General features: G+C 44.0%; 1 protein-coding gene across 4 annotated transcripts in view; it reads right to left on the reverse strand.

The window, feature by feature from the left end:
• Nucleotides 1-23435, reverse strand: part of ARHGEF38 (Rho guanine nucleotide exchange factor 38) — an 88006-nt gene that overhangs the window by 41769 nt on the left and 22802 nt on the right. For all 4 annotated transcript variants that reach the window (XM_060186317.1, XM_060186316.1, XM_060186314.1 and 1 more), the window contains exons 3-4: nt 17003-17126; nt 2001-2148 (exon numbers count right to left, since the gene is read on the reverse strand). In XM_060186317.1, coding sequence (XP_060042300.1) covers nt 2001-2148; nt 17003-17126 — 272 coding nt within the window. The remainder of the gene's footprint in view (nt 1-2000; nt 2149-17002; nt 17127-23435) is intronic.

The raw sequence follows: 23435 nt of genomic DNA on the forward strand, positions 1-23435 counted from the left end.
GTTTGAAAACCTGTTTCTCAGAATTTAAAGCTCAGCTCAGTTGAGGTCAACATTAGTCATGCCAGTAATTCTGCAGCTCCGAGCTCCTAGGCAGACCAGCACAATTCACTGTATTTCCACGGAAAGGCAAGTTTTTGGAAGGAGATGGGGAGAGGGGTGAGATAGTTGTAACTTAAGCTGTTTGATTTTGATTTTCTTTCCTATAAGAAACAGATCTACGGGGGGTGGGGGGGGGGAGTGGTAGCACAGCGGGTTAAGTGCAGGCACTAAGCCCCGGTGATATCCTTGGAGGAAAAAAAAAAAAAGAAAAAAAGAAAAGAAATAGATCTACCAATAGGACTTCCTCTGAATTTTGTGCTTTCTGAATTGTACCACCTCTCAGGACCTAAAATGATGACTCTAAAATCCAGATGATGCTGGAGATACAAAGTTGGGGATAGGGCCGGGTGGTGGTGCACCTGGTTACATGCTCACATTACAGTGAGCAAGGACCCAGGTTCAAGCCCCCGGTCCCCATTTGCAGGGGGAAAGCGTCCCAAGCGGTGAAGCAGGACTGCAGGTGTCTCTCTTTCCCTCTCTATCGCCCCTCCCCTCTTAATTTCTCTCTGTCTCAATACAATAATAAATAAATAAATACAATTAAAATGGAAGTTGGGCAGTAGTGCAGCGGGTTAAGCGCATGTGGTGCAAAACACAAGGACCGGCATAAGGATCCCTGTTCGAGCCCCCGGCCCCCACCTGCAGGGGAGTCGCTTCACAGGCGGTGAAGCAGGTCTGCAGGTGTCTGTCTTTCTCTCCCCCTCTCTGTCTTCCCCTCCTCTCTCCATTTCTCTCTGTCCTATCCAACAACGACAACATCAACAACAACAATAATAACTACAACAATAAAACAACAAGGGCAAAAAAAGGGAATAAATAAATAAACAATTAAAATAATTTAAAAATAAAGTTGGGGGTATTACCAGAGTGGTAATTCAAGGTATTTGTGGGGAACGGGGTGGGTAGATCAAAGGAAGTTCTGGAAGTAATCTCCAGTAGTCAGGACTACAAAGAATTTCAAAATTACCTCTGCCTCTTGCTATTATTATTATTATTTTTTTGGTGGGGGGAGTGGTGATATTGAGTTGTCCCACCTGACCTTTATAATAAAAGACAAAAAGTCATTTAGGATTTCTAGTGTCACTTGTTCATCAAGAGAAAGCAAAGACCTGGGTTCAAGCCCCTGGTCCCCACCTGCAGGGGAAAAGCTTTGTGAGTGGTGAAAGCAGGCTGCTGGTCTCTCTCTCTCTCTAACCCCTTTCTTCTTAATTTCTGGCTTCTCTATCCAATAGATAAATAAATGAAGATTTAAAAGAATTACTTAAAAAAATTAGGGAGTCAGGCAGTAGCACAGTGGGTCAAGCGCAGGTGGCGCAAAGCGCAAGGACTGGCGTAAGGATCCCGGTTTGAGCCCCCAGCTCCTCCACCTGCAGGGGAGTCGCTTCACAGGCGGTGAAGCAGGTCTGCAGGTGTCTGTCTTTCTCTCCCCATCTCTGTCTTCCCCTCCTCTCTCCATTTCTCTCAGTCCTATCCAACAATGACAACATCAATAACAATAATAACTACAACAACAATAAAAAAACAAGGGCCACAAAAGGGAGAATAAATAAATATTAAACAAACAAACAAAAAAAGAAACAAGACATAGGATTTTCCATGATTTCTTTCATTGACATCCATTAAAAAAACAAAAAGTCCCCAGAGGTCTGGGTTGGTGCACTTGTGTTACCATGAGCAAGGGTCTGGGGCCAAGGCCCCCCATCCCCACCTGCGGGGGCAAAGCTTCACAGGCGGTGAAGCAGGGCTGCAGGCGTCTCTCTGCCTCTTTCTCCCTCTCCGTGCCCAGCCCTTTCTCTCCCAGTGGCTCTCTGTCCCCTCGAAAGCAAAGCAATCAAAGCAAAAAGCCTCCCTCCAGCAGCAGCCCCGGTGTGCACAGACAGCCCTCAGCAGGGAGGCCTCACTTCAAGGACTGGAGACAGTGGTTCAGATGCCACTTCAGCTCCTCCTCCTTCTCGTACGACTCCAGGACGCTGTGGGCCTCGTCGTGGTGGTAACAGTAGACTTTGTAGACGTCTTCCAGCGGCCCTTTGATCTGCAAGAAGACGTCTCCTAATCGATGCAGAACAAAGGCAAAGATGGAGTTGGTGGGGGGAGGGCCTTGAACCATGGAATAAAATCACTCATTTGAGTCTTATGAGTACAAAAAAGAATGAAGCCAAGGGACTCAATGGAGTACTAGTCTGCAGTGAAAAAAGAGACTGACTGCTGATCAAGGACTCTGGGGTGTGGGTGGGAGATTGGGGGTGGTGTTCAGGTCCTAGAACATTATGGCAGAGAAGGTCCTAGGTGGGGGGGGGTTAGAGTTTTATTTGGAAAACTGAGAAATGTTACACATGGACCAACTATTGTGTTGTTGTTGTTTTTATTTCTTTATTGGGGGATTAATGGTTTATAGTCGACAGTAAAATACAATAGTTTGTACATGTGTGACATTTCTCAGTTTTCCACATAATGATTCAACCCCTACTAGGTCCTCCTCTGTTTTTGTTTTGTTTTATTTTATTTTATTTTAATTTTCCAGAGCACAGCTCAGCTCTGGCTTATAGTGGTGCTAGAGATTGTACCTGGGACCTCTGGTGCCTCAGGCATGAAAGTCTTTTTGCATAACTATTATGCTGTCTCTCCAGCCCAAATATTTTTAATAATATATCTAGGGTTTGGGTGACACTTAGTAAGGGTGTCATTCTTTCTTTCTTTCTTTCTTTCTTAATTTCTTTACCCTGCTCAGCTCTTGCTGATGGTGGTACGGGGGATTGAACCTGGGACTTCAGAGTCTCAGGCATGAGAATCTCTTTGCATTACCATTATGCTATCTGCCCCTGCCCCCAACAACTGTCAACTGTAAACCATGAACCCCCCTCCCCGTAAATTAAAAAGAACTACTGTAGTGTTTGCTTTGTGGCTGACAATGATTATGATGCCTGAAGTAAGGAAATTCAGGATGCTTTTGCTCAAGTGGAGCATAGAGAATTGAAACACATCAGCTTGAAATATATATATATAGTCAGCCCATCTTTAGGAGCTTGGGAGAACTATGGTGATCATGTTGGTGGGGTTAGGGACACAGAACTCTGGTGTGGAATTAGACTCCTATTATCATCTGGTAGTGCACTACTAAGTCACTAACAAAAATATAAATAAAATGTAATCAGACGGGGACTACACTTAGGTCAGGCATCAGAAGAGATGAGCCAGGGGGTCTTTTAGCTCCTGGAAGTGCTGGGGGAGGGGCAGAGAGGGTGTGAGCCCACAGAGATGGGAGGGTGAGTCTGTGAGGCCCCCTCTCACCCCCACACACAACCCAGCCAGAGGCAGAGACAAAGGGAGAGGCAGGAGGCTCCAGTCAGAGCCTCAGCCACAAGGCCAAGGACAAAGACGTTCATTTCACCACCAGTGACTCCCTTAGCACAAGCCCCCTCCCCTTGGAGTCTCTAGAACTAACTTGCATATGTGACATTTCAGTGCGGAGAGAGGGAGAAGAGAAAGGAGGAGGAGGAGGAGGAGGGAGAGGAAAAAAACCACAACATCAAATCACGGTCTTAGCTGGAGAGAATTTACAGTTCTCCCTGCGCTACAGAGTTGATTTTTTTTTTTTTTTTAGCTCTTTTCCAAGTAAAATTCTGCTGAGGCTCTAATAATCATTATTAAAGTTAAAACATACTTAAGCACACTGATGGAAAAGTCATTTATTCGTCCAGAGGCCGAGTTCACCTTGGGCAGGGGTGGGTAGGAAGAGATCGGATTTCCCTCCCAGCCTCACTTCTCTCCTTTGGCTTCCCAGCAGTGCTGGGAACCTGATTCTGTTTCCACGGTAACCTGACTCTGGGCTGGGGAAGGACAGCTGCTCAGGGCTAATGGATGCAGTGTGCAGAGGTGGAGGTGGTGATTAGGAGGGGACGGGGCTTCTGCCCAGACCTTCGCCCTGGCAATTTTCAGGGCTGGCTACCTGTCACAAAGACGCTGGGATCCTCTAAAAGACACAAACCTGTGGTGAGCTTCCTGTTAAAAACTCCACAACTTGAGAATTTCTGCAGAGGCTTCCCAAAAAAGCTGTCACCACACAGACAGGGGTGGGAAGGCAGCCTTCTTTCTTTAGTGATCTCTAAAAACAGGGGGCTGGGCGGTGGCGCACCTGGTTAAGCACACCCATTACAACGCACACGGACCCAGGTTCGAACCCCGGCTCCCCACCTGCAGGGGGGGAAAGCCTTTGTCTCCCTTCCCCTCCCCTGTCAATTCCTCTCTGTCTCCATCCAGTAATAAATAAATTAAGTAAAATAAATATAGAATTTCAACGTTAAATTCATTTTGCTCACCTCACAAACCTTTGTGATTTGGTTATTCATTTACCAGAGGTCTGCTCAGCTCTGGCCGATGGTGGTGCTGGGGATTGAACCTGGGACCTCAGAGCCTCAGGCAGGAGAGTCGGTTGTACTACTGGAGGCACAATTTCCTCAGTCCTGTTAATTTTTTTCTTCTTCAAACTTGTCACATGTTTTCATAAGGATTAATTTCGATTGTTTGTGACTTTGCAATATGTCTACTTTAATTTCAGCTGACTAAAAAGCTGAAGTTACTTTTCCTTATTACCTTTACCTTAACTAAAGATTTCCAGCTGATTTTTTTTTTTAAAAAAAAGAAATTTCAGGGGGCTGATCCGTCGTGCACATGGTAAAGGGAGCACCGTGCTGGACTTCACTTGCAGGAGGGATGGGGGACGTGGCGGGGAGCATCAGTTGTGGAGTAGATGTCTTTCTTTCTCTCTATCCCTGTCTCTCTCCCTCTCTATTTCTCTGTCTCTATCATAAACAATGCTATTTTTGTTATTCTTATTGTTGTTATTGCTGTCATTGTTGTTGGATAGGACAGAGAGAAATGGAGAGAGGAGGGGAAGACAGAGGAGGGGAGAGAAAGACAGACACCTGCAGACCTGCTTCACTGCCTGTGAAGTGACCTCCCTGCAGGCAGGGAGCCAGGGGGCTCGAACTGGATCCTTACGCCGGTCCTTGTGCTTTGTGCCACGTGCACTTAAACCGCTGTGCTATCGCCTGGCCCTCAAACAATGCTATTTTTAAAGAAGAAAGGTCTCTGGGAGTAGTAGACTGCTGTGCACTAAGCCACAGCAACAATACCAGTGGCAGAAAAGAAAAAAAAAAAAGAAAAGAAAAAGAAAAAAGAAAAGAAAAATTTGGACCAAAAAAAGACAATTTTGGAACATTACTGATGTTAGTGACCATCAGCAAAGCATGTATACACTTTATGCGTAAGTGGGTGTCTTTATATATATATATATATATATATATATTATTCTTAACCAGCACACTGCTCAGCTCTGGCTGCTGGTGGTGCAGGGAATTAAAACTGGGACTCTGGAGCCTCAGGCATGAGCATCTCTTAGTTTAACCATTATGCTACCTACCCCTCCCCACTCCATAAGCTACTGTCTTAAGTCAGCATCAGTTTTTTTAAATTTATTTACTTATTAACATTTGTTGCCATTGTTGTTTTATTGTTGTAGTCATTGTTGGATAGTACAGAGAGAAATTGAGAGAGGAGGGGAAGACAGAGAGGGGGAGAGAAAGACAGACACCTGCAGACCTGCTTCACTGCTTGTGATGTGACTCCCCTGCAGGTGGGGAGCCGGGGGCTCGAACCGGGATCCTTACTCCGGCCCTTGCGCTTTGCGCCACCTGCGCTTAACCTGCTGCGCTACCACCCAACTCTCTGGTCAGCATCAGTTTTATTCTGTAAACATTGTATGTGGTTCACTCTACTTTATCTATCACAACAATATGAATTTTGATGGCAGCTATCATTTTAGCCAGTAAAATTTACCTTTATTACATATGCGCCAGAATAACTTCCAAATGATATTTTTGCTCCATAAATGTCTTTTAAAAAAATATTTGATGGGAGTCGGGTGGTAGTGCAGCGGGTTAAACGCACGTGGCGCAAAGCACAAGGACCAGTGTAAGGATCCTGGTTCAAGCCCCCGGCTCCCCACCTGCAGGGGAGTCGCTTCACAGGTGGTGAAGCAGGTCTGCAGGTGTCTGTCTTTCTCTCCCCCTCTCTGTCTTCCCCTCCTCTCTCCATTTCTCTCTGTCCTATCCAACAACGATGACAGCAATAACAACAACAACGATAAGCAACAAGGGCAACAGGAGGGAAAATAAATAAAAATAAATAACAATTACAAAATATGTCATTAAAAACATTATTTTCTGATAGTGCTGGGCTCAGCTAAGCGGTGTGTCACTAGGCACATCTACTCATTTCCCTTCTAAGTGACAGAAACACAGTTATCAGCCTAGTCAGAAAAGTCATTTTTTGACACAGTCAACTTCCCCCAAGCTTCACTTTGCTTCGGTGGATTGCATTTAGAAATTCAGAGCTCTGCAGTGATAAATGGATGTGCTAGTCGATTCATCTAGCCACGCAGATGTGAAGCTGTCATCCTTGAGCCTTTGCCCAAGCCCGCCAGCTCACGTTGTCAGCTCCTTACCAGCCGCTGCCTCTCTATTTCCCAGGTGTCCAAGGAGACTGAGAATTCGAAGCTAGTGGGATTGATTTAGGGCGCCCCTGCCCCTCAGCTAAGCCAAGCGAGCTGTCTGCCATGGCGGGAGGTCACGCCCTCCGCTGCCGCTGCTGCCGGGTGTGTGGCATCATTCGCAGGGCATCTCTGCCGGCCCGACCAGGGGCAGCACCCAGGAGTCTCAGCAGTTGGCTCCATATTTCCTCATCGGTGCTTTTGGGGACAGGAAATCAATACCTCGTTTGATTAGACATGCATGCATTAAGCCTCTGCTTCTCAAAAGCGTGACTGCAAACTGAGCAGAAGCCAACAATGTTGACGACTGGAGATATGTTTATTTATTTATTTAAACTTTTTACACTTATTTATTTATTTATTTATTTATTTATTCCCTTTTGTTGCCCTTGTTTTTTATTGTTGTAGTTATTATTGTTGTTGTGATTGATGTCGTCGTCATTGTTGGATAGGACAGAGAAATGGAGAGAGGAAGGGAAGACAGAGAGGGGGAGAGAAAGACAGACACCTGCAGACCTGCTTCACCGCCTGTGAAGCGACTCCCCTGCAGGTGGGGAGCCGGGGGCTCGAACCGGGATCCTCACACCTTTGTGCCACGTGTGCTTACCCCGCTGCGCTACCGCCTGACTCCCTGAAGATTGGAGATTTATATCCCACGATGCATCACGACACTAGGACAACGACACACACAGTCTCTCTGCTCCAGATCGCTGGGCTCCACTCCCCACCACCACACACACACACACACACACACAGCTCAGCCGTGTCTCACCTCCCATTGCCCCCGGCTCCACCCCCACCCACACGGGGCCACTCATCCACTGAGTCTGGTCCTGCCACGAGCCACCCAGGACGGGCCATGAAGCGACCTGCGGTGACAGGGCTCGCCTCCTCACTGCCCTCTGCCACTATGGCTGGCACAGGGTGAGTGGCTCATGGAGAGAGGCCAAAGTGAGATGAAGAGAGGCCTCCCCCACCGGAGGCAACATCTCCACAATTTACAGGAGGGTTGGGTCAGGCTGCCATGACAAGATGCCACAGGCAAAGTGGCTCAGATGGCAGGCGTTCATTCTCATAGTTGTGGAGGCTGGGAAGTTCAAGGTCAGACAGAGTGCTGTGTTGGGGCAGGAAGTGCATGACCCATGTGCAATGCCTGGCAGCTCATGGGAGGTGCCTTGTCACTAGAGGTCGCTATGATGCTGTGATACCTCTCTTGACACAGGCTGGGGGTGTGAATCCACCTGCCAATGTCCATGTCCAGCAGAGAAGCAATGACAGAAGCCAGAACTCCCACCTTCTGCTCCCCATAAAGAATGTGGGTCCAGACTCCCAGAGGGGGAGAAATGTCAGGGGAAGATGCCCAGAGAGCTCTGAACTCCAATTCCAACAGGACCCAAAGAGAGAAGAGGAAAAAAAAAAAAAAAAGGAAGAACATTCGGAAGTAGTAACAGGTGTAGGTATGACTTAGAAAGGGAGAGAAGATTCGACTTCCGGAGGCGGAGCTACGAGCAGCAGATCGCTTTCTCTCCTCTCCTCTCCTCTCCTCTCCCGGATCAACTAGGAATACCAAAGGAGACCACCCGGACCGAAACAAGACAGGACTAGAATGACCACAGAAACCCAGTAAATCACCCGTGAGTACAAACACGCGTGGCTGGTGACAGAGAGGAGAGAGGGGCCTAAGGAGAGATTAAGTGACTGCTAACAGTTCGACAGTCTGTCAGTGGAGACACCACCTCCAGTCTGCTCCACCAACAAGGGGACAGCTGAAGGGAGGAAAGGACTCCCCAGAGACTCACCAAGTACAACTCTGAGTTTCCATTGCTACTACCCTCAGAATCTGGAGCAGCAACAGGGAGGGACACCAGGGCACAGAGATCTAACCGGGAAACTCAGGAGAAGACCTATACCTCGGTGGCATAGCTGAAGGGCTGTGAAAGTCTCTTTGCATAACCACTGGATTATCTCTGCCACACCCTGCTTTATCTCTTGGTCAGGAGTCATTGATTAAGCCAAGAAGCCTATTGATAGTTTAAAAGCCCTCAGGCTACCATAGCCTACAGGGGAAAAAAAAAAAAGGCTTTTACACCACTGAACTCCAACTCAGGGATTGAAAAAACTGTTAACTTATATAAAATGGTTAAAACAACAAGAAAAAATAATGGAGACTCGAACCAGGACAAGAGTCCAGCTAAAAGTCCTCCAGAGGGCGAAGCACAAAACAACGAGTTCAACATCCAAACATTAGCTAAGGAAATAATAACAGGAGTGAGTAAAGAATTTGAAAAAATTGTAATCAGAACTGCAGGAACAACAAATGAGAATATGGAAGAAAATTCTAATAATCTCATGGTTATTAGAGAGCTGAAAGCTGAAATTGCTGAGCTAAGAAGGCAACTAGCTGAACAAGCTAAAACAGTATCAGAGCAGGGCAACAAAATAGATGAACTCCAGAAAGCAGTAGAGGGCAGAGAGAATAGAATCAATGAGGCTGAAGACAGAATCAGCAAGATTGAGGATGAATTAGAGACAACTAAAGAAGAAGTAAGAGATCTCAAAAAGAGATTAAGAGATGCTGAAAACAACAACAGAGTCCTATGGGATGACTTCAAAAGAAACAATATACGCATTATTGGCTTACCAGAGGAAGAAAGAGAAGGGGAGGAAGAAAGCGTTCTCCAGGCCATAATAGCTGAAAATTTCTCTAGTCTAGACAACACCAAAGACATAAAGATTCAAGAAGCCCAGAGGGTCCCAAACAGAATTAACCCAGACCTAAAGACACCAAGACATGTCATACTTAGATTGGAAAGGAATAAGGATAAAGAAAGGATCCTCAAGGCTGCAAGAGAAAAACAAAGAGTCACCTACAAAGGAAAACCCATAAGATTAGCAGCAGACTTCTCCATACAAACACTAGAGGCCAGAAGAGAATGGCAAGATATCTATCGAGTGCTCAATGAGAAAGGCTTTCAGCCAAGAATACTATATCCTGCTAGATTGTCATTCAGACTAGATGGAAGCATCAAAACCTTCTCAGACAAGCAACAGTTGAAGAAAGCAGCCATCACCAAGCCTGCCTTGAAAGAAGTTCTGAAAGGTTTCCTATAAACAACCAGACCACCACAAATAGAACATATATCAAAACACTCTAAAATATCTACAAGAATGGCGTTAAAATATCTTCAATCTTTGATATCAATAAATGTGAATGGCCTGAATTCACCTATTAAAAGACACAGAGTAGGAAGATGGATCAGAAAACACAACCCAACAATATGTTGTCTACAGGAAACTCACCTAACGCAACAAGACAAACACAGACTTAAAGTGAAAGGATGGAAAACTATCATACAAGCCAATGGCCCACAAAAAAGGGCAGGAACAGCTATTCTCATATCTGACATGATAGACTTTAAAATACATAAGATTAAAAAAGATAGGAATGGACACTACTTAATGCTCAGAGGATCAGTCAATCAAGAGGACTCAACAACTATTAATATCTATGCACCCAATGAGAAGCCATCTAAATACATCCAACTTCTACTGAAAGAGCTACAGCAATATATTAACAGTAACACAATCATAGTAGGGGACTTCAACACCCCACTATCTCAACTTGACAGATCATCCAGGAAGAAAATCAGTAAAGACATAAGGGAGCTAAATGAAGAGATAGATAAACTAGAACTATTGGACATTTTCAGAGTCATTCATCCCAAGAAACTGGAATACACATTTTACTCAAATCCACATGGATCATTCTCAAGGATAGACCATATGTTAGGCCACAAAGACAGCATCAGCCTATTCAAGAGCACTGAAATCATCCCAAGCATCTTCTCAGACCACAGTGGAATTAAACTAACACTTAACAATCAACAAAAGATTAGTAACAGTGCCAAAATGTGGAAGCTCAACAGTACACTTCTTAACAACTTCTGGGTCAAAGAGGAAATCAAGGAAGAAATCAAAATGTTTCGAGAGTTCAATGAAAATGAAGACACAAGCTATCAAAATATTTGGGACACAGCTAAAGCAGTCCTAAGAGGGAAGTTCATAGCTATACAAGCACACATTAGGAAACAAGAAAAGGCACAAATAAATAGCCTGAGTGCACATCTTAAAGACCTAGAAGAAGAACAACAAAGGAACCCTAAAGCAACCAGAAGGACAGAAATTACTAAAGTTAGGGCAGAAATAAATAACATTGAGAATAGGAAAACCATACAAAAGATCAATGAAAGTAAATGTTGGTTCTTCGAAAGAGTAAACAAAATCGACAAACCTTTAGCCAGACTCACAAAACAAAAAAGGGAGAAGACCCAAATAAATCGGATAGTAAATGAAAGAGGAGATATCACAACAGACACTGCAGAAATTCAACATATCATGCGAGGCTTCTATGAACAACTATATGCCACCAAGTTAGAGAACCTGGAAGAAATGAATGATTTCCTAGATACCTACCAACTTCCAAAACTAAGTAAAGAGGAAGTGGACAACATGAACAGGCCCATCACAGCTAATGAAATTGAAACAGTTATCAAAAATCTTCCCAAAAATAAAAGTCCTGGACCAGATGGTTTTACAAATGAATTCTACAAAACTTTCAAAGAAGAACTAATACCTCTACTTTTAAAAGTCTTCCAGAAGATTGAAGACACTGGAATACTCCCTGCCAGCTTCTATGAAGCCAACATCACCCTGATACCAAAAGCAGACAGGGACACAACCAAAAAAGAAAACTACAGACCAATATCTCTGATGAACATAGATGCTAAAATATTGAACAAAATTCTAGCCAACCGGATACAGCAGTATATCAAAAAGATTGTTCATCATGACCAAGTGGGGTTTATCCCAGGCATGCAAGGTTGGTTTAATATACGTAAATCAATCAATGTCATCCACCACATCAACGAAAGCAAGACCAAAAACCACATGGTCATATCAATAGATGCAGAGAAAGCCTTTGACAAAATACAACATCCCTTTATGATCAAAACACTACAAAAAATAGGAATAGATGGAAAATTCCTGAAGATAGTGGAGTCTATATATAGCAAACCTACAGCCAACATCATACTCAATGGTGAAAAACTGGAAGCATTTTCCCTCAGATCAGGTACTAGACAGGGCTGCCCACTATCACCATTACTATTCAACATAGTGTTGGAAGTTCTTGCCATAGCAATCAGGCAGGAGCAAGGAATTAAAGGAATACAGATTGGAAGAGCAGAAGTCAAACTCTCCTTATTTGCAGATGACATGATAATATACATGGAAACACCTAAGGAATCTAGCAAGAAGCTTTTGGAAATCATCAGGCAATACAGTAATGTGTCAGGCTATAAAATTAACATTCAAAAGTCAGTGGCATTCCTCTATGCAAACACTAAGTTAGAAGAAATTGAAATCCAGAAATCAGTTCCTTTTTCTATAGCAACAAAAACAATAAAATATCTAGGAATAAACCTAACCAAAGAAGTGAAAGACTTGTATACTGAAAATTATGAGTCACTACTCAAAGAAATTGAAAAAGACACAAAGAAGTGGAAAGATATTCCATGTTCATGGGTTGGAAGAATTAACATCATCAAAATGAATATATTACCCAGAGCCATCTACAAATTTAATGCTATCCCCATCAAGATCCCAAGCACATTTTTTAGGAGAATAGAAAAAATGCTACAAATGTTTATCTGGAACCAGAAAAGACCTAGAATTGCCAAAACAATCTTGAGAAAAAAGAACAGAACCGGAGGCATCACACTGCCAGATCTCAAACTGTATTATAGGGCCATTGTCATCAAAACTGCTTGGTACTGGAACATGAACAGACACACTGACCAGTGGAATAGAATTGAGAGCCCAGAAATGAGGCCCCACACCTATGGACATCTAATCTTTGACAAAGGGGCCCAGACTATTACATGGGGAAAGCAGAGTCTCTTCAACAAATGGTGTTGGAAACAATGGGTTGAAACATGCAGAAGAATGAAGCTGAATCACTGTATTTCACCAAATACAAAAGTAAATTCCAAGTGGATCAAGGACTTGGATGTTAGACCAGAAACTATCAGATACTTAGAGGAAAATATTGGAAGAACTTTTTTCCGCATAAATTTTAAAGACATTTTCAATGAAACGAATCCAATTACAAGGAAGACTAAGGCAAGTATAAACCTATGGGACTACATCAAATTAAAAAGCTTCTTCACAGCAAAAGAAACCACTACCCAAATCAAGAGACCCCTCACAGAATGGGAGAAGATCTTTACATGCCATACATCAGATAAGAGTTTAATAACCAACATATATAAGGAGCTTACCAGACTCAACAACAAGACAACAAATAACCCCATCCAAAAATGGGGGGAGGAATTGGACAGAATATTCACCACAGAAGAGATCCAAAAGGCCGAGAAACACATGAAAAAATGCTCCAAGTCTCTGATTGTCAGAGAAATGCAAATCAAGACAACAATGAGATATCACTTCACTCCTGTGAGAATGTCACACATCAGAAAAGGTAACAGCAGCAAATGCTGGAGAGGATGTGGGGTCAAAGGAACCCTCCTGCACTGCTGGTGGGAATGTCAATTGGTCCAACCTCTGTGGAGAACAGTCTGGAGAACTCTCAGAAGGCTAGAAATGGACCTACCCTATGACCCTGCAATTCCCCTCCTGGGGATATATCCTAAGGAACCCAACACATCCATCCAAAAAGATCTGTGTACACATATGTTCTTGGCAGCACAATTTGTAATAGCCAAAACCTGGAAGCAACCCAGGTGTCCAACAACAGATGAGTGGCTGACCAAGTTGTGGTATATATACACAATGGAATACTACTCAGCTGTAAAAAATGGTGACTTCACCGTTTTCAGCCGATCTTGGATGGACCTTGAAAATATCATGTTGAGTGAAATAAGTCAGAAACAGAAGGATGAATATGGGATGATCTCACTCTCAGGCCGAAGTTGAAAAACAAGATTAGAAAAGAAAACACAAGTCGAACCTGAAATGGAATTGGAGTATTACACCAAAGTAAAAGACTCTGGGGTGGGTGGGTGGGTGGGGAGAATACAGGTCCATGAAAAATGATGAATTAAATAGTGGGGGTTGTATTGCTAAATGGGAATCTGGGGAATGTTATGCATGTAAAAAAAAAAAAAAAGAAGTAGAAACGCAAAGCAGAAATTGACTGAGTTTGGAGTATGGCACCAAAGTAAGAAAGCAGAAGTATACTAGAGTTTGCAGTGAGTACCTCCCTAATACTACCTCTCCACTTTTCCAAGCTTTGGGTTCATGATTGCACAACAATTTGTTTGGCTTTGTATGTTAACTCTCTTTTCAGTCACCAGGTTCCAGGTGTCATCAGGATGCCGGCCAGGCTTCCCTGGACTGAAGACCCCACCAATATGTCCTGGAGCTCAGCTTCCCCAGAGCCCCACCCTACTAGGGAAAGAGAGAGGCAGACTGGGAGTATGGACCGACCAGTCAACGCCCATGTTCAGCGAGGAAGCAATTACAGAAGCCAGACCTTCCACCTTCTGCAACCCTCAATGACCCTGGGTCCATGCTCCCAGAGGGATAGAGAATGGGAAAGCTATCGGGGGAGGGGGTGAGATATGGAGATTGGGCGGTGGGAATTGTGTGGAGTTGTACCCCTCCTACCCTATGGTTTTGTTAATTAATCCTTTCTTAAATAAAAAAGAAAAAAAAAAAAAGAATCTAGCTTGACGGGGAGTCGGGCTGTAGCGCAGCGGGTTAAGCGCACGTGGCGCAAAGCACAAGGACCGGCGTAAGGATCCCGGTTCGAACCCCGGCTCCCCACCTGCAGGGGAGTCGCTTCACAGGTGGTGAAGCAGGTCTGCAGGTGTCTGTCTTTCTCTCCCCCTCTCTGTCTTCCCCTCCTCTCTCTGTTTCTCTCTGTCCTATCCAACAACGACGACAACAACGATAATAACTACAACAATAAAACAACAAGGGCAACAAAAGGGAATAAATAAATAAAATTTAAAAAAAAAAAAGAATGTAGCTTGACATGCTCCGAATAACATGTCTTCCTCCCTCTTTTTTTGTTTTTCCTTTTCAAAAACCTCACCAGGATTTGGAAGGATAGTTTACCAGAGGATATGGTGAGTATCTTGCCAAATCCGTGGCCCAGGTTTGAGTATCAGCCCCACGTGGGAGCTGCCAGACCAGCTGGGAAGCTCTGGTGTTCTGGTCTCTCTCTCTCTCTCTGACTGAAAAATCCCACTGCCTAGCAACAGTGAAATTATACATGCACGGAGCCGAAAATCCATAAAAACCCCCAAACCTTACCAGATTAAGAAAACATTCTATAGGGAGAGATAGCATAATGGTTATACAAACAGACTCTTGTGCCTGAGGCTTCCAGGTCCCAGGTTCAATCCCCTGCACCACCATAGGCCAGAGCTGAGCAGTGTTCTGGTAAATAAAAAATAAAATAAAATAAAACAGAACAGTACCAAGAGCACATTCTTTTTTAAATATTTATTTATTTTCCCTTTTGTTGCCCTTGTTGTTTTTCATTGTTGTAGTTACTGATGTTGTCGTTGTTGGACAGGACAGAGAGAAATGGAGAGAGAAGGGGAAGACAGAGAGGAGGAGAGAAAGACAGACACCTGCAGACCTGCTTCACCGCCTGGGAAGCGACTCCCCTGCAGGTGGGGACCCGGGGGCTTGAACCGGGATCCTCACGCCGGTCCCTGCGCTTTGCGCCCCCTGCGATTAACCCGCTGCGCTGCTGCCCGACTCCCCGCCCGAGTCCCCAACAGCACATTTATAGGGTCAGCTAGGTGAGTCACCTGCATAGGGCGTCTGTTTGTCAGGTTTGGAGTTGGTCCCCACCTCAGTAGAGGGAGACCTTGGACTGTGGGGTCTCTCTCCCTCTCCCTCTCCGCTCCTCTCTATCTGAAAAAGTCGTCTGAGAGCAGTGAAGATGCAGCGACAACAGCAATAACAAAAGAAGATATGTTTGATTGTCGGAGAGCACAAACACAAACGTACAAGAAAAGCATGTGAAAGATAGAACTCGTGAACACATCTCATAAATCTTCATCCCCACCCATGCACCCCCCCCCAAAAAAAAAACCCCAAAAGACCACAAAGAAGTTCTGCAATTCAAAAATCAGTTAAGCCAGAGGCATAAGACCGGGAAAACATTGGGACTAAAATCAGTAAATCCAGTAAAGTTTAAATATTTAATTCTTAAAAAAATTTTTTTAATTAGCTTTATTTATTTATTGGATAGAGACAGCCAGAAATCGAGAGGGAAGTGTGGGGTAGAGAGAAAGAGACACAGACACACACCTGCAGCCCTGCTTCACCACTTGTGAAGCTTTCCCCCTGCAGGTGGCGACTGGGGACTTGAACTTGGGGCCTGGCGCACTGTAACATGTGCACTCAACCAGGTGCGCCACTGCCTGCCCCCCTAAATATTTAATTATTTAAGGATCGTGTAAGTGGCAGCCATAAAACAAGAGAGAACATCTGGGAGGCAAAGAGGTTGAAAGGCTGAAAACTGAAAAGCAAATGGTGGGGCGGGAGGTAGACAGCACAATGGTTATACAAAGAGACTCGCATGCCCGAGGCTCCAAAGTTCCAGGTTCAATCCCCCTGTGAGAGATGGTTAGGTCTTCTCTTCAAAAGAACATGAATAGAATGACTGTTTAGTACAAAAATTCTTTTTATAAAGTGTTATCTGTGACCACCTGTGGCCAATTGTTTTGTATTCTCTGGGTCAGCTCCTTGCAGTGCTTGCTAATCCTCCAGCAGAGACCCTCAGACTCTCTCCCTCCTTTCTTTATTTAGGCAGCGAGGAGATTGTGAGCTCTGAAGCCCAGCCCAGAGGTGGAGGAGATAGTTCAGCGGCAGGTATAAAAGATGGGAGAAAGGTGAAGGGGGCGCACTGCTGTCTGATGGCCACTGTCAGCGGCACGCCCTTTTGCAAAAGCATAAATACTTTGCTTCAACTCCTTATTTTTTGCCTCCTAATTTTAATTGGACGTCATTTACAACACCCCTACAGCACCATAAGCCAAAGTTGAGCAGTGCTCTGGAAAAAGAAAAGAAAAGAAAAGAAAAAAACAAATGGTTTACTCAGAGCTACTGAGAGAAACCCACAAGTGGAGAGAAAGCCCTCTGCAAAATATATAGGCAAAGGTGGTGTGGTTACGAGGAGCCTGAAGACGGGCTGAGCGGCTGTGGATCTCCTGGGAAGCTTGGGGAATCAGAAACAGAAAACCCAAGCGCAGCTAGCCTAGGCTATTACAGTACTTGCCTGTTGTTTCCCAGAACCAGAGAGGAGAACAAACATACCGATCACTTGCCTGGCCGGCTCCACGTCTGTGGTGGCTTCTTCCAGCAAGGACAGCAGTGTGGCGGAGACCTGTTGCACGGACTCGATGTTGCTGAAGAAGGTGTCCACGTCCAGCCCGTCAACCTGTGGCAAAACAGACAGGGACCTCCAGTCTTCCTGCTAACCAGGAAACACTTCTGGTGTTCTGGAAACACACTTGGCACCTAGAGCAAAAAGATGGTATTTCATGCAAGACACCGGGACCACGGGTGCCCTAAACAGGGTGTCGTGGAATGAGTTAACTGAGCCTTCACTGGGGACTTGGCAAGGACCAGTATGCTGAGCAAGCTCGCATGGCAAGGAGGCAAGCCTTCTAAGGTCGCCGGGCCAGAAGCCAGTGTCCCAGGAAGTGGAGGAACAGACATGCCCGGGATTTTTAAAGCGTAAATAAACAAAGTTCAAGGAACGTCCTGATTAAATAAGAACAGGTTGATGTGTTTGTGCAAGCATATATTGTTTTTTTTTAATTTCTTTATTGGGGAATTAATGTTTTACATTTGACAGTAAAGACAATAGTTTGCACATGCATAACATTTCCCAGTTTTCCCTATAACAATACAACCCCCATTAGGTCCTCTGTCATCCTTCTTGGACCTGTATTCTCCTCCCCACCCCCACCCCAGAGTCTTTGACTTTGGTGCAACACACCAATTCCAATTCCAGTTCAGGTTCTACTTGTGTTTTCTTTTTTGTTTGCTTTTTTTTTTTTGGATTTTTAAATTTTTAAAAAATTTTTCTTTATTGGGGAATCAGTGTTTTACAAAAGACAGTAAAGACAATAGTTTCTACATGCATAACATTTCCCAGTTTTCCATATAACAATACAACCCCCACTAGGTCCTCTGTCATCCTTCTTGGACCTGTATTCTCCCCACCCACCCACCCCAGAGTCTTTTACTTTGCTGCAATATATCCATTCCAGTTCAGGTTCTACTTGTGTTTTCTCTTCTGATCTTGTTTTCACCTTCGGCCTGAGAGTGAGATCATCCCATACTCATCCTTCTGTTTCTGACTTATTTCACCTAAATGCTCACTGACCGATGGCTGGATAAATAAGTCACAGCAGGGCTGGGAAGACAGCATCATGGTTCTTTAAAAAGACTTTTATGCCCGAGGCCCTGAGGCCCCAGGTTCAATCCCCACACCACCATTAGCCAGAGATGAGCAGGGCTCTGGTGTTTCTCTATGTATTTTCCTCTGTATGAGTCTCTCTGATTAAAAATGGAACAAATAAAATATTAAAAAAAAGAAGTTGTATCTATTCAATGGAGTTCTACTCTGCCATTGAAAAAGATGACATTGTGTATTTCGGGATAGATAAAGTTCCATTTGTTTATTTTTGGTTTCGTTTTCCTTGTCTGTGGGGTGGAGTCTACAAATACATCTTTAATGTTAAGGTCCTGAAATGTTTCACCAGTGTATTTTATTTATTTATTATTGGTTAGAGATAGAAAGAAATCGAGAGAGGAGAGACGTAGAGAGGGAGAGAGACGGAGAGACATTTGAAGACCTGCTTCACCACTCGTGAAGCTTTCCCCCTTCAGGTGGGGAGTGCGGGTTCTAACTCGGGTCCCTGCGTATTGTAAGGTATGTGCTTAACCAGGTGCACCACTGCCCAGCCCCTTCACCTATGTATTCTTCTACATACTTTATAGTTTCAGGTCTAACTTCCAGACATCTGACCCCTTTTGAGTTCATTTTAGTGCACGGTGTCAGGTGGTGGTCTAGTCTCATGGTTCTCCGTTTTTTTCTACATCCTCCCCCACACTTGTTATTTCCTGTGTATTTATTTGTTATTTCCTGTTTATTTACTTGTTATTTCCTGTTTATTACCTCCAGTGTTGTTCCTCAAGATAATCCCCAAGCGAGTGTGAGATCCAATACCCTGTGCTTCATTTCAGGGTAAGATGAGATAACTCCCTTTCACCTTCGTGAACTCGGAAGCTATGCGCTCTCCCCACGACATTACCACACTGCAATCTTCCTTAGCTGTTGAGAGTCTCTGCTCCGGTGTCTCACGATATGTCCACTCTGTAGCATTCACTTTATCAGATGGGGCACAAGTGGCTTTTGAAAATTAAAATCTATGAGTTAGACTTTCAATGACTACACTTAAATAACATTTAAGACTGTACAAAATACCAAAAAAGCATGCAGTGGATACAGGGTTCTTTCTTCATAACAGTACCTTTAAGTGTTTCAAATATTAAATATCTTTGAACACTATGGGTTTAATCTACTTAACCTTATGAATTGCTCTGTGCATTGGACATGAGTTAAATCAGGGGCATAATTCTGCATAGTGAATGAAATTTCCAAAAGTTAAGTGGGTAAGTCCCATTTTTGTAGACTAACTTGTTTTAAATACTCTAGTTAAAGATTTGCTATTCTGAAATGCATCTAAAGAATGTAAAACATCCAAAGCACAAGGACAGGTGTAAGTAAGGATCCCGGTTCGAGCCCCCGGCTCCCCGAACCTGCAGGGGAGTCGCTTCCCAGGCGGTGAAGCAGGTCTGCAGGTGTCTGTCTTTCTCTCCCCCTCTCTGTCTTCCCCTCCTCTCTCCATGTCTCTCTGTCCTCTCCAACAATGATGACATCAATAGCAACAACAATAATAACTACAACAATAAAACAGGGAAACAAAAGGGAATAAATAAATAAATAAATATTCTAAAATAATATGGATTACTTTGAAGATAAGGAAAATCATTCATAGATAAAACAACTGCCAAGTACAAAATTGCGAAGTTCAGGACAGATCTAGAATTGAAAGTAGACCTTTTAGGCCTATGTATTAGTCTAGTTCCAAAAAATGACGTTGGAACGCTTTGACGTCTCTGGATTTTGTGACGTGTCCTTTTAGTTTCTCACTAAGTCGCCATGTTTGTTCAATAGTTCTACCCATCTCGATGCTTCTTCTGTTGCTTTGTAGGATGAAGTCGCCACTTCCCGACACTGACACTGTGGGATCCCATGGAATTCCCAGTCAGCATGCCCTCCCCTCATCACCCCACACGGTGGGCACCTCACCCTGCTGGCTGTTAGAGTGGGCAGGATTCCAAACAGATTTGATGCCAATTCTCACAGACTGCTAGTGAGCAGATACCAGGAGACAGGAGAGCCTGGATGTATGGAGAACTTAGCTTCGACTGAGTCAGCACAGAAAGGAAGCTGACCACCTTCGCTGAACCCCAGATCTAGTCTTGTCTAGAACAAGATGCCTTCATCACAGGAATAATAAAATTAAAATTAAAAACATTACTTGGAATTCTGTGTTGCAGATAGCTAATAGAATGCACTTTCTTTTTCATCTTTTTTTTTTTTTCTTTATGTTGTTTGAGGGGTTAATGGTTTATAGTAAATACAGTTGTTTGGTATATGTATAAAAATTTCTCCGTTTTCTGCCTAACTCTTTCAACCCCAGCCTAGGTCCTCCTCCACCATCAACATCAGGACCTGAGCAACCCCTCATCCCCACCCCCCAGAGTCCTTTACTTTGGTGCAAGACACCAAACCCAGTCCAAGTTCTGCTTTGTGCTTCCCCTTCTGTTCTTATTCCTCAACTTCCGTCCATGAGTGAGATCATCCCATCTTCATCCTTCTCTTTCTGGCTGATCTCACTGAACAGGATTCCTTCAAGCTCCATCCAAGAGGTGGTGAAATGTGACTTTGTCATCCTTTTTTTTTTTTAATATTTATTTATTCCCTTTTGGTGCCCTTGTTGTTTTATTGTTGTAGTTATGATTGATGTCGTTGTTGGATAGGACAGAGAGAAATGAGAAAGGAGGGGTAGACAGAGGGGGAGAGAAAGACAGACACCTGCAGACCTGCTTCACCGCCTGGGAAGCGACTCCCCTGCAGGTGGGGAGCTGGGGGTCTTGAACCAGGATCCTTATGCTGGTCTTTGTGCTTAGCACCATGTGCACTTAACCCACTGTGCTACCGCCCAATTGCCGACTTCGTCATTCTTAACAGCTGAGTAATATATTCATGTATACGTATATATATATATATATATATATATATATATATATATATATATATATATATATATCTTTACAACTTGCTCAGCCACTCATCTGTTGTTGGACACCTGGGTTGCTTCCAGGTTTTGGCTATTACAGATTGTGCTGCTAAGAACATATGTGTACACAGATCATTTTGGATGGGTGTGTTTAGTTCCTTAGGATCTATCCCCAGGAGAGGAATTGCAGTGTCATAGGGCAGGTCCACTTCTAGTCTTCTGAGAGTTCTCCAGACTGCTCTCCACAGAGGCTGGACACCCTGACATTCCCACCAGCAGTGCAGGAGGGTTCCTCTGTCCCCACAGCCTCTCCGGCATTTGTTGCTGCTGCCTTTTCTGATGTGTGACATTCTCACAGGAGTGAAGTGGTATCTTGTTGTTGTCCATTTACAGACACACTTTTATTTTCAGTCTCAATTTCACCTCTTCTAGGAAAATTTCCTTCTCTACTCCCATGCCTCTGGCTTTGCATGTCTCTGTGCAGAGGCTGAAGTTCACTGTCCATGTCAGGTAGTCATCAATGTCACCGTGTGTGTCTGCGCCCCTCCAGGACCTCTGGGCTTGTGAGTTTTCTGAATGCCCCACTGCGTCTCCTCCAACACCGGGGGCTACTCTCTCAGTCCCAAGCTTCCTTACTCAACAAGAGCTTGAAATTGTGAACGGAACTCAATCACAGTCATCCCAATGACCTATCTCCTCTGTGGGAGCTTTAAATAAATGTTCTTTGTAAATCACCCTGCTGGGCTCTGAAGAGCAAGTACTGCAGAGATCAAAAGTGACTTACAAGAAAAAAAAATGACTAAATTTGGTTGTTCAAAATATGTCTGTAGATACTGGACAATTTCCTTCTGACTTTACAAAACGGTTGATTATACTTCGTTTGGCCACTGGTAGACCTGGGAAATTAGCCTTCAGAGGGCTGGCTTCTCTCTTGCCTTCCTCTGGGGAAATCCTTGTTTACTGTTTCTGTTTAATGAGCCCCAAGCCACTGAGCCTCACCCTATCACAGGAAGGAGAAACCAAACATTCTGAGGTGTCCTGTAGCTTTTCACCCCTCACGGCGACATACTTTGTTTTGTTTGTTTGGTTTTTATAAGTGAGCAAAGTTAGCCATGACATAAGTATCTCTTAATGTCATTCATTTTCTTCAGCCGCACCGATTTTTTTTCACACCGATTTTTCATGCCAACATCAACTCTAGTCAATGTAGCCAGATTTCACCAAATTTGTGAAACTGAGATAGATTGCTATTCTCACTATCATTAACAGCTTCCCTAGGCTACAACCTCTGTCACAGTTAAGACTTTTCCTTAAGATAACTTTTATACATGCGATCACTAAACTAAAGTTCGTAGCAATCCTGAAGACTTCAGAATGGTCTTGGCAAGTGACAGCAGAAATTGCACTGTTTCTCTCCTAAAGCTCTCAGCTGGGCTGCAAGGGGTAGTGGCTCTGTGGGTAGGCAGAGTGACTGACTGACTGACTGGTGGGCATGTGAGAGGCCCCAGGTTTAATCCTTGACACTGCAAAGGACTCAGCAGTGCTCTGGAGTCTGTCGAACTGTCTGTCTGTCTTCCTCTCAATAAATACATAAACCTTTTGGACACACACACACAGAGAATTATATTAAGAGCTCACAAAACTCAGCAACAAGAAAACAAATGACCTCATCCAAAACTGGGGAGGGGATAGGAACAGAATATTTATCAAAGAAGAGACCCAAAAAGACAACAAACATATGAAAAATACTTCAAGTCTTTGATTGTGAGAGAAATGCAAATATAGACAAGGAGATACCACTTCACTCCTGTGAGAAAGTCACACATCAGAAAAAGGAGCAGCAACAAATGCTGGAGAGGTTGTGGGGACAAAGGAACCCTCCTGCACTGCTGGTGGGAATGTCAGTGCCTCCTGCCTCTGTGGAGAACAGTCTGGAGAACTCTCAGGAGGCTAGAAATGGACCTGCCCTATGATCCTGCAATTCCTCTCCTGGGGATAGATCCTAAGGAACCAAACACACCCATCCAAAAAGATCTGTGTGCACCTGTGTTCACAGCAGCACAATTTGTAATAGCCAAAACTTGGAAGCCACCCAGGTGTCCAACAACAGATGAGTGGCTGAGCAAGTTGTGGTCTAGATACACCATGGAATACTACTCAGCTATATATATATTTTTTAAATAAGGTGATTTCACCATTTTCAGCCCATCTTGGATGGAGCTTGAAAAAATCATGTTCAGTGAGATAAGTCAGGAACAAAAAGATGAATATGGGATGATCTCACTCATAGACAGAATTTGAGAAACAAAATCAAAAGGGAAATAACTAAGCAGTTCTTGGGCTGGAGTTGTTGTCTTGCACCAAAGTAA

The sequence above is a fragment of the Erinaceus europaeus genome, chromosome 2 (genome assembly GCF_950295315.1).
Source record: "Erinaceus europaeus chromosome 2, mEriEur2.1, whole genome shotgun sequence".
NCBI classification, from domain to species: Eukaryota; Metazoa; Chordata; class Mammalia; order Eulipotyphla; family Erinaceidae; genus Erinaceus; species Erinaceus europaeus.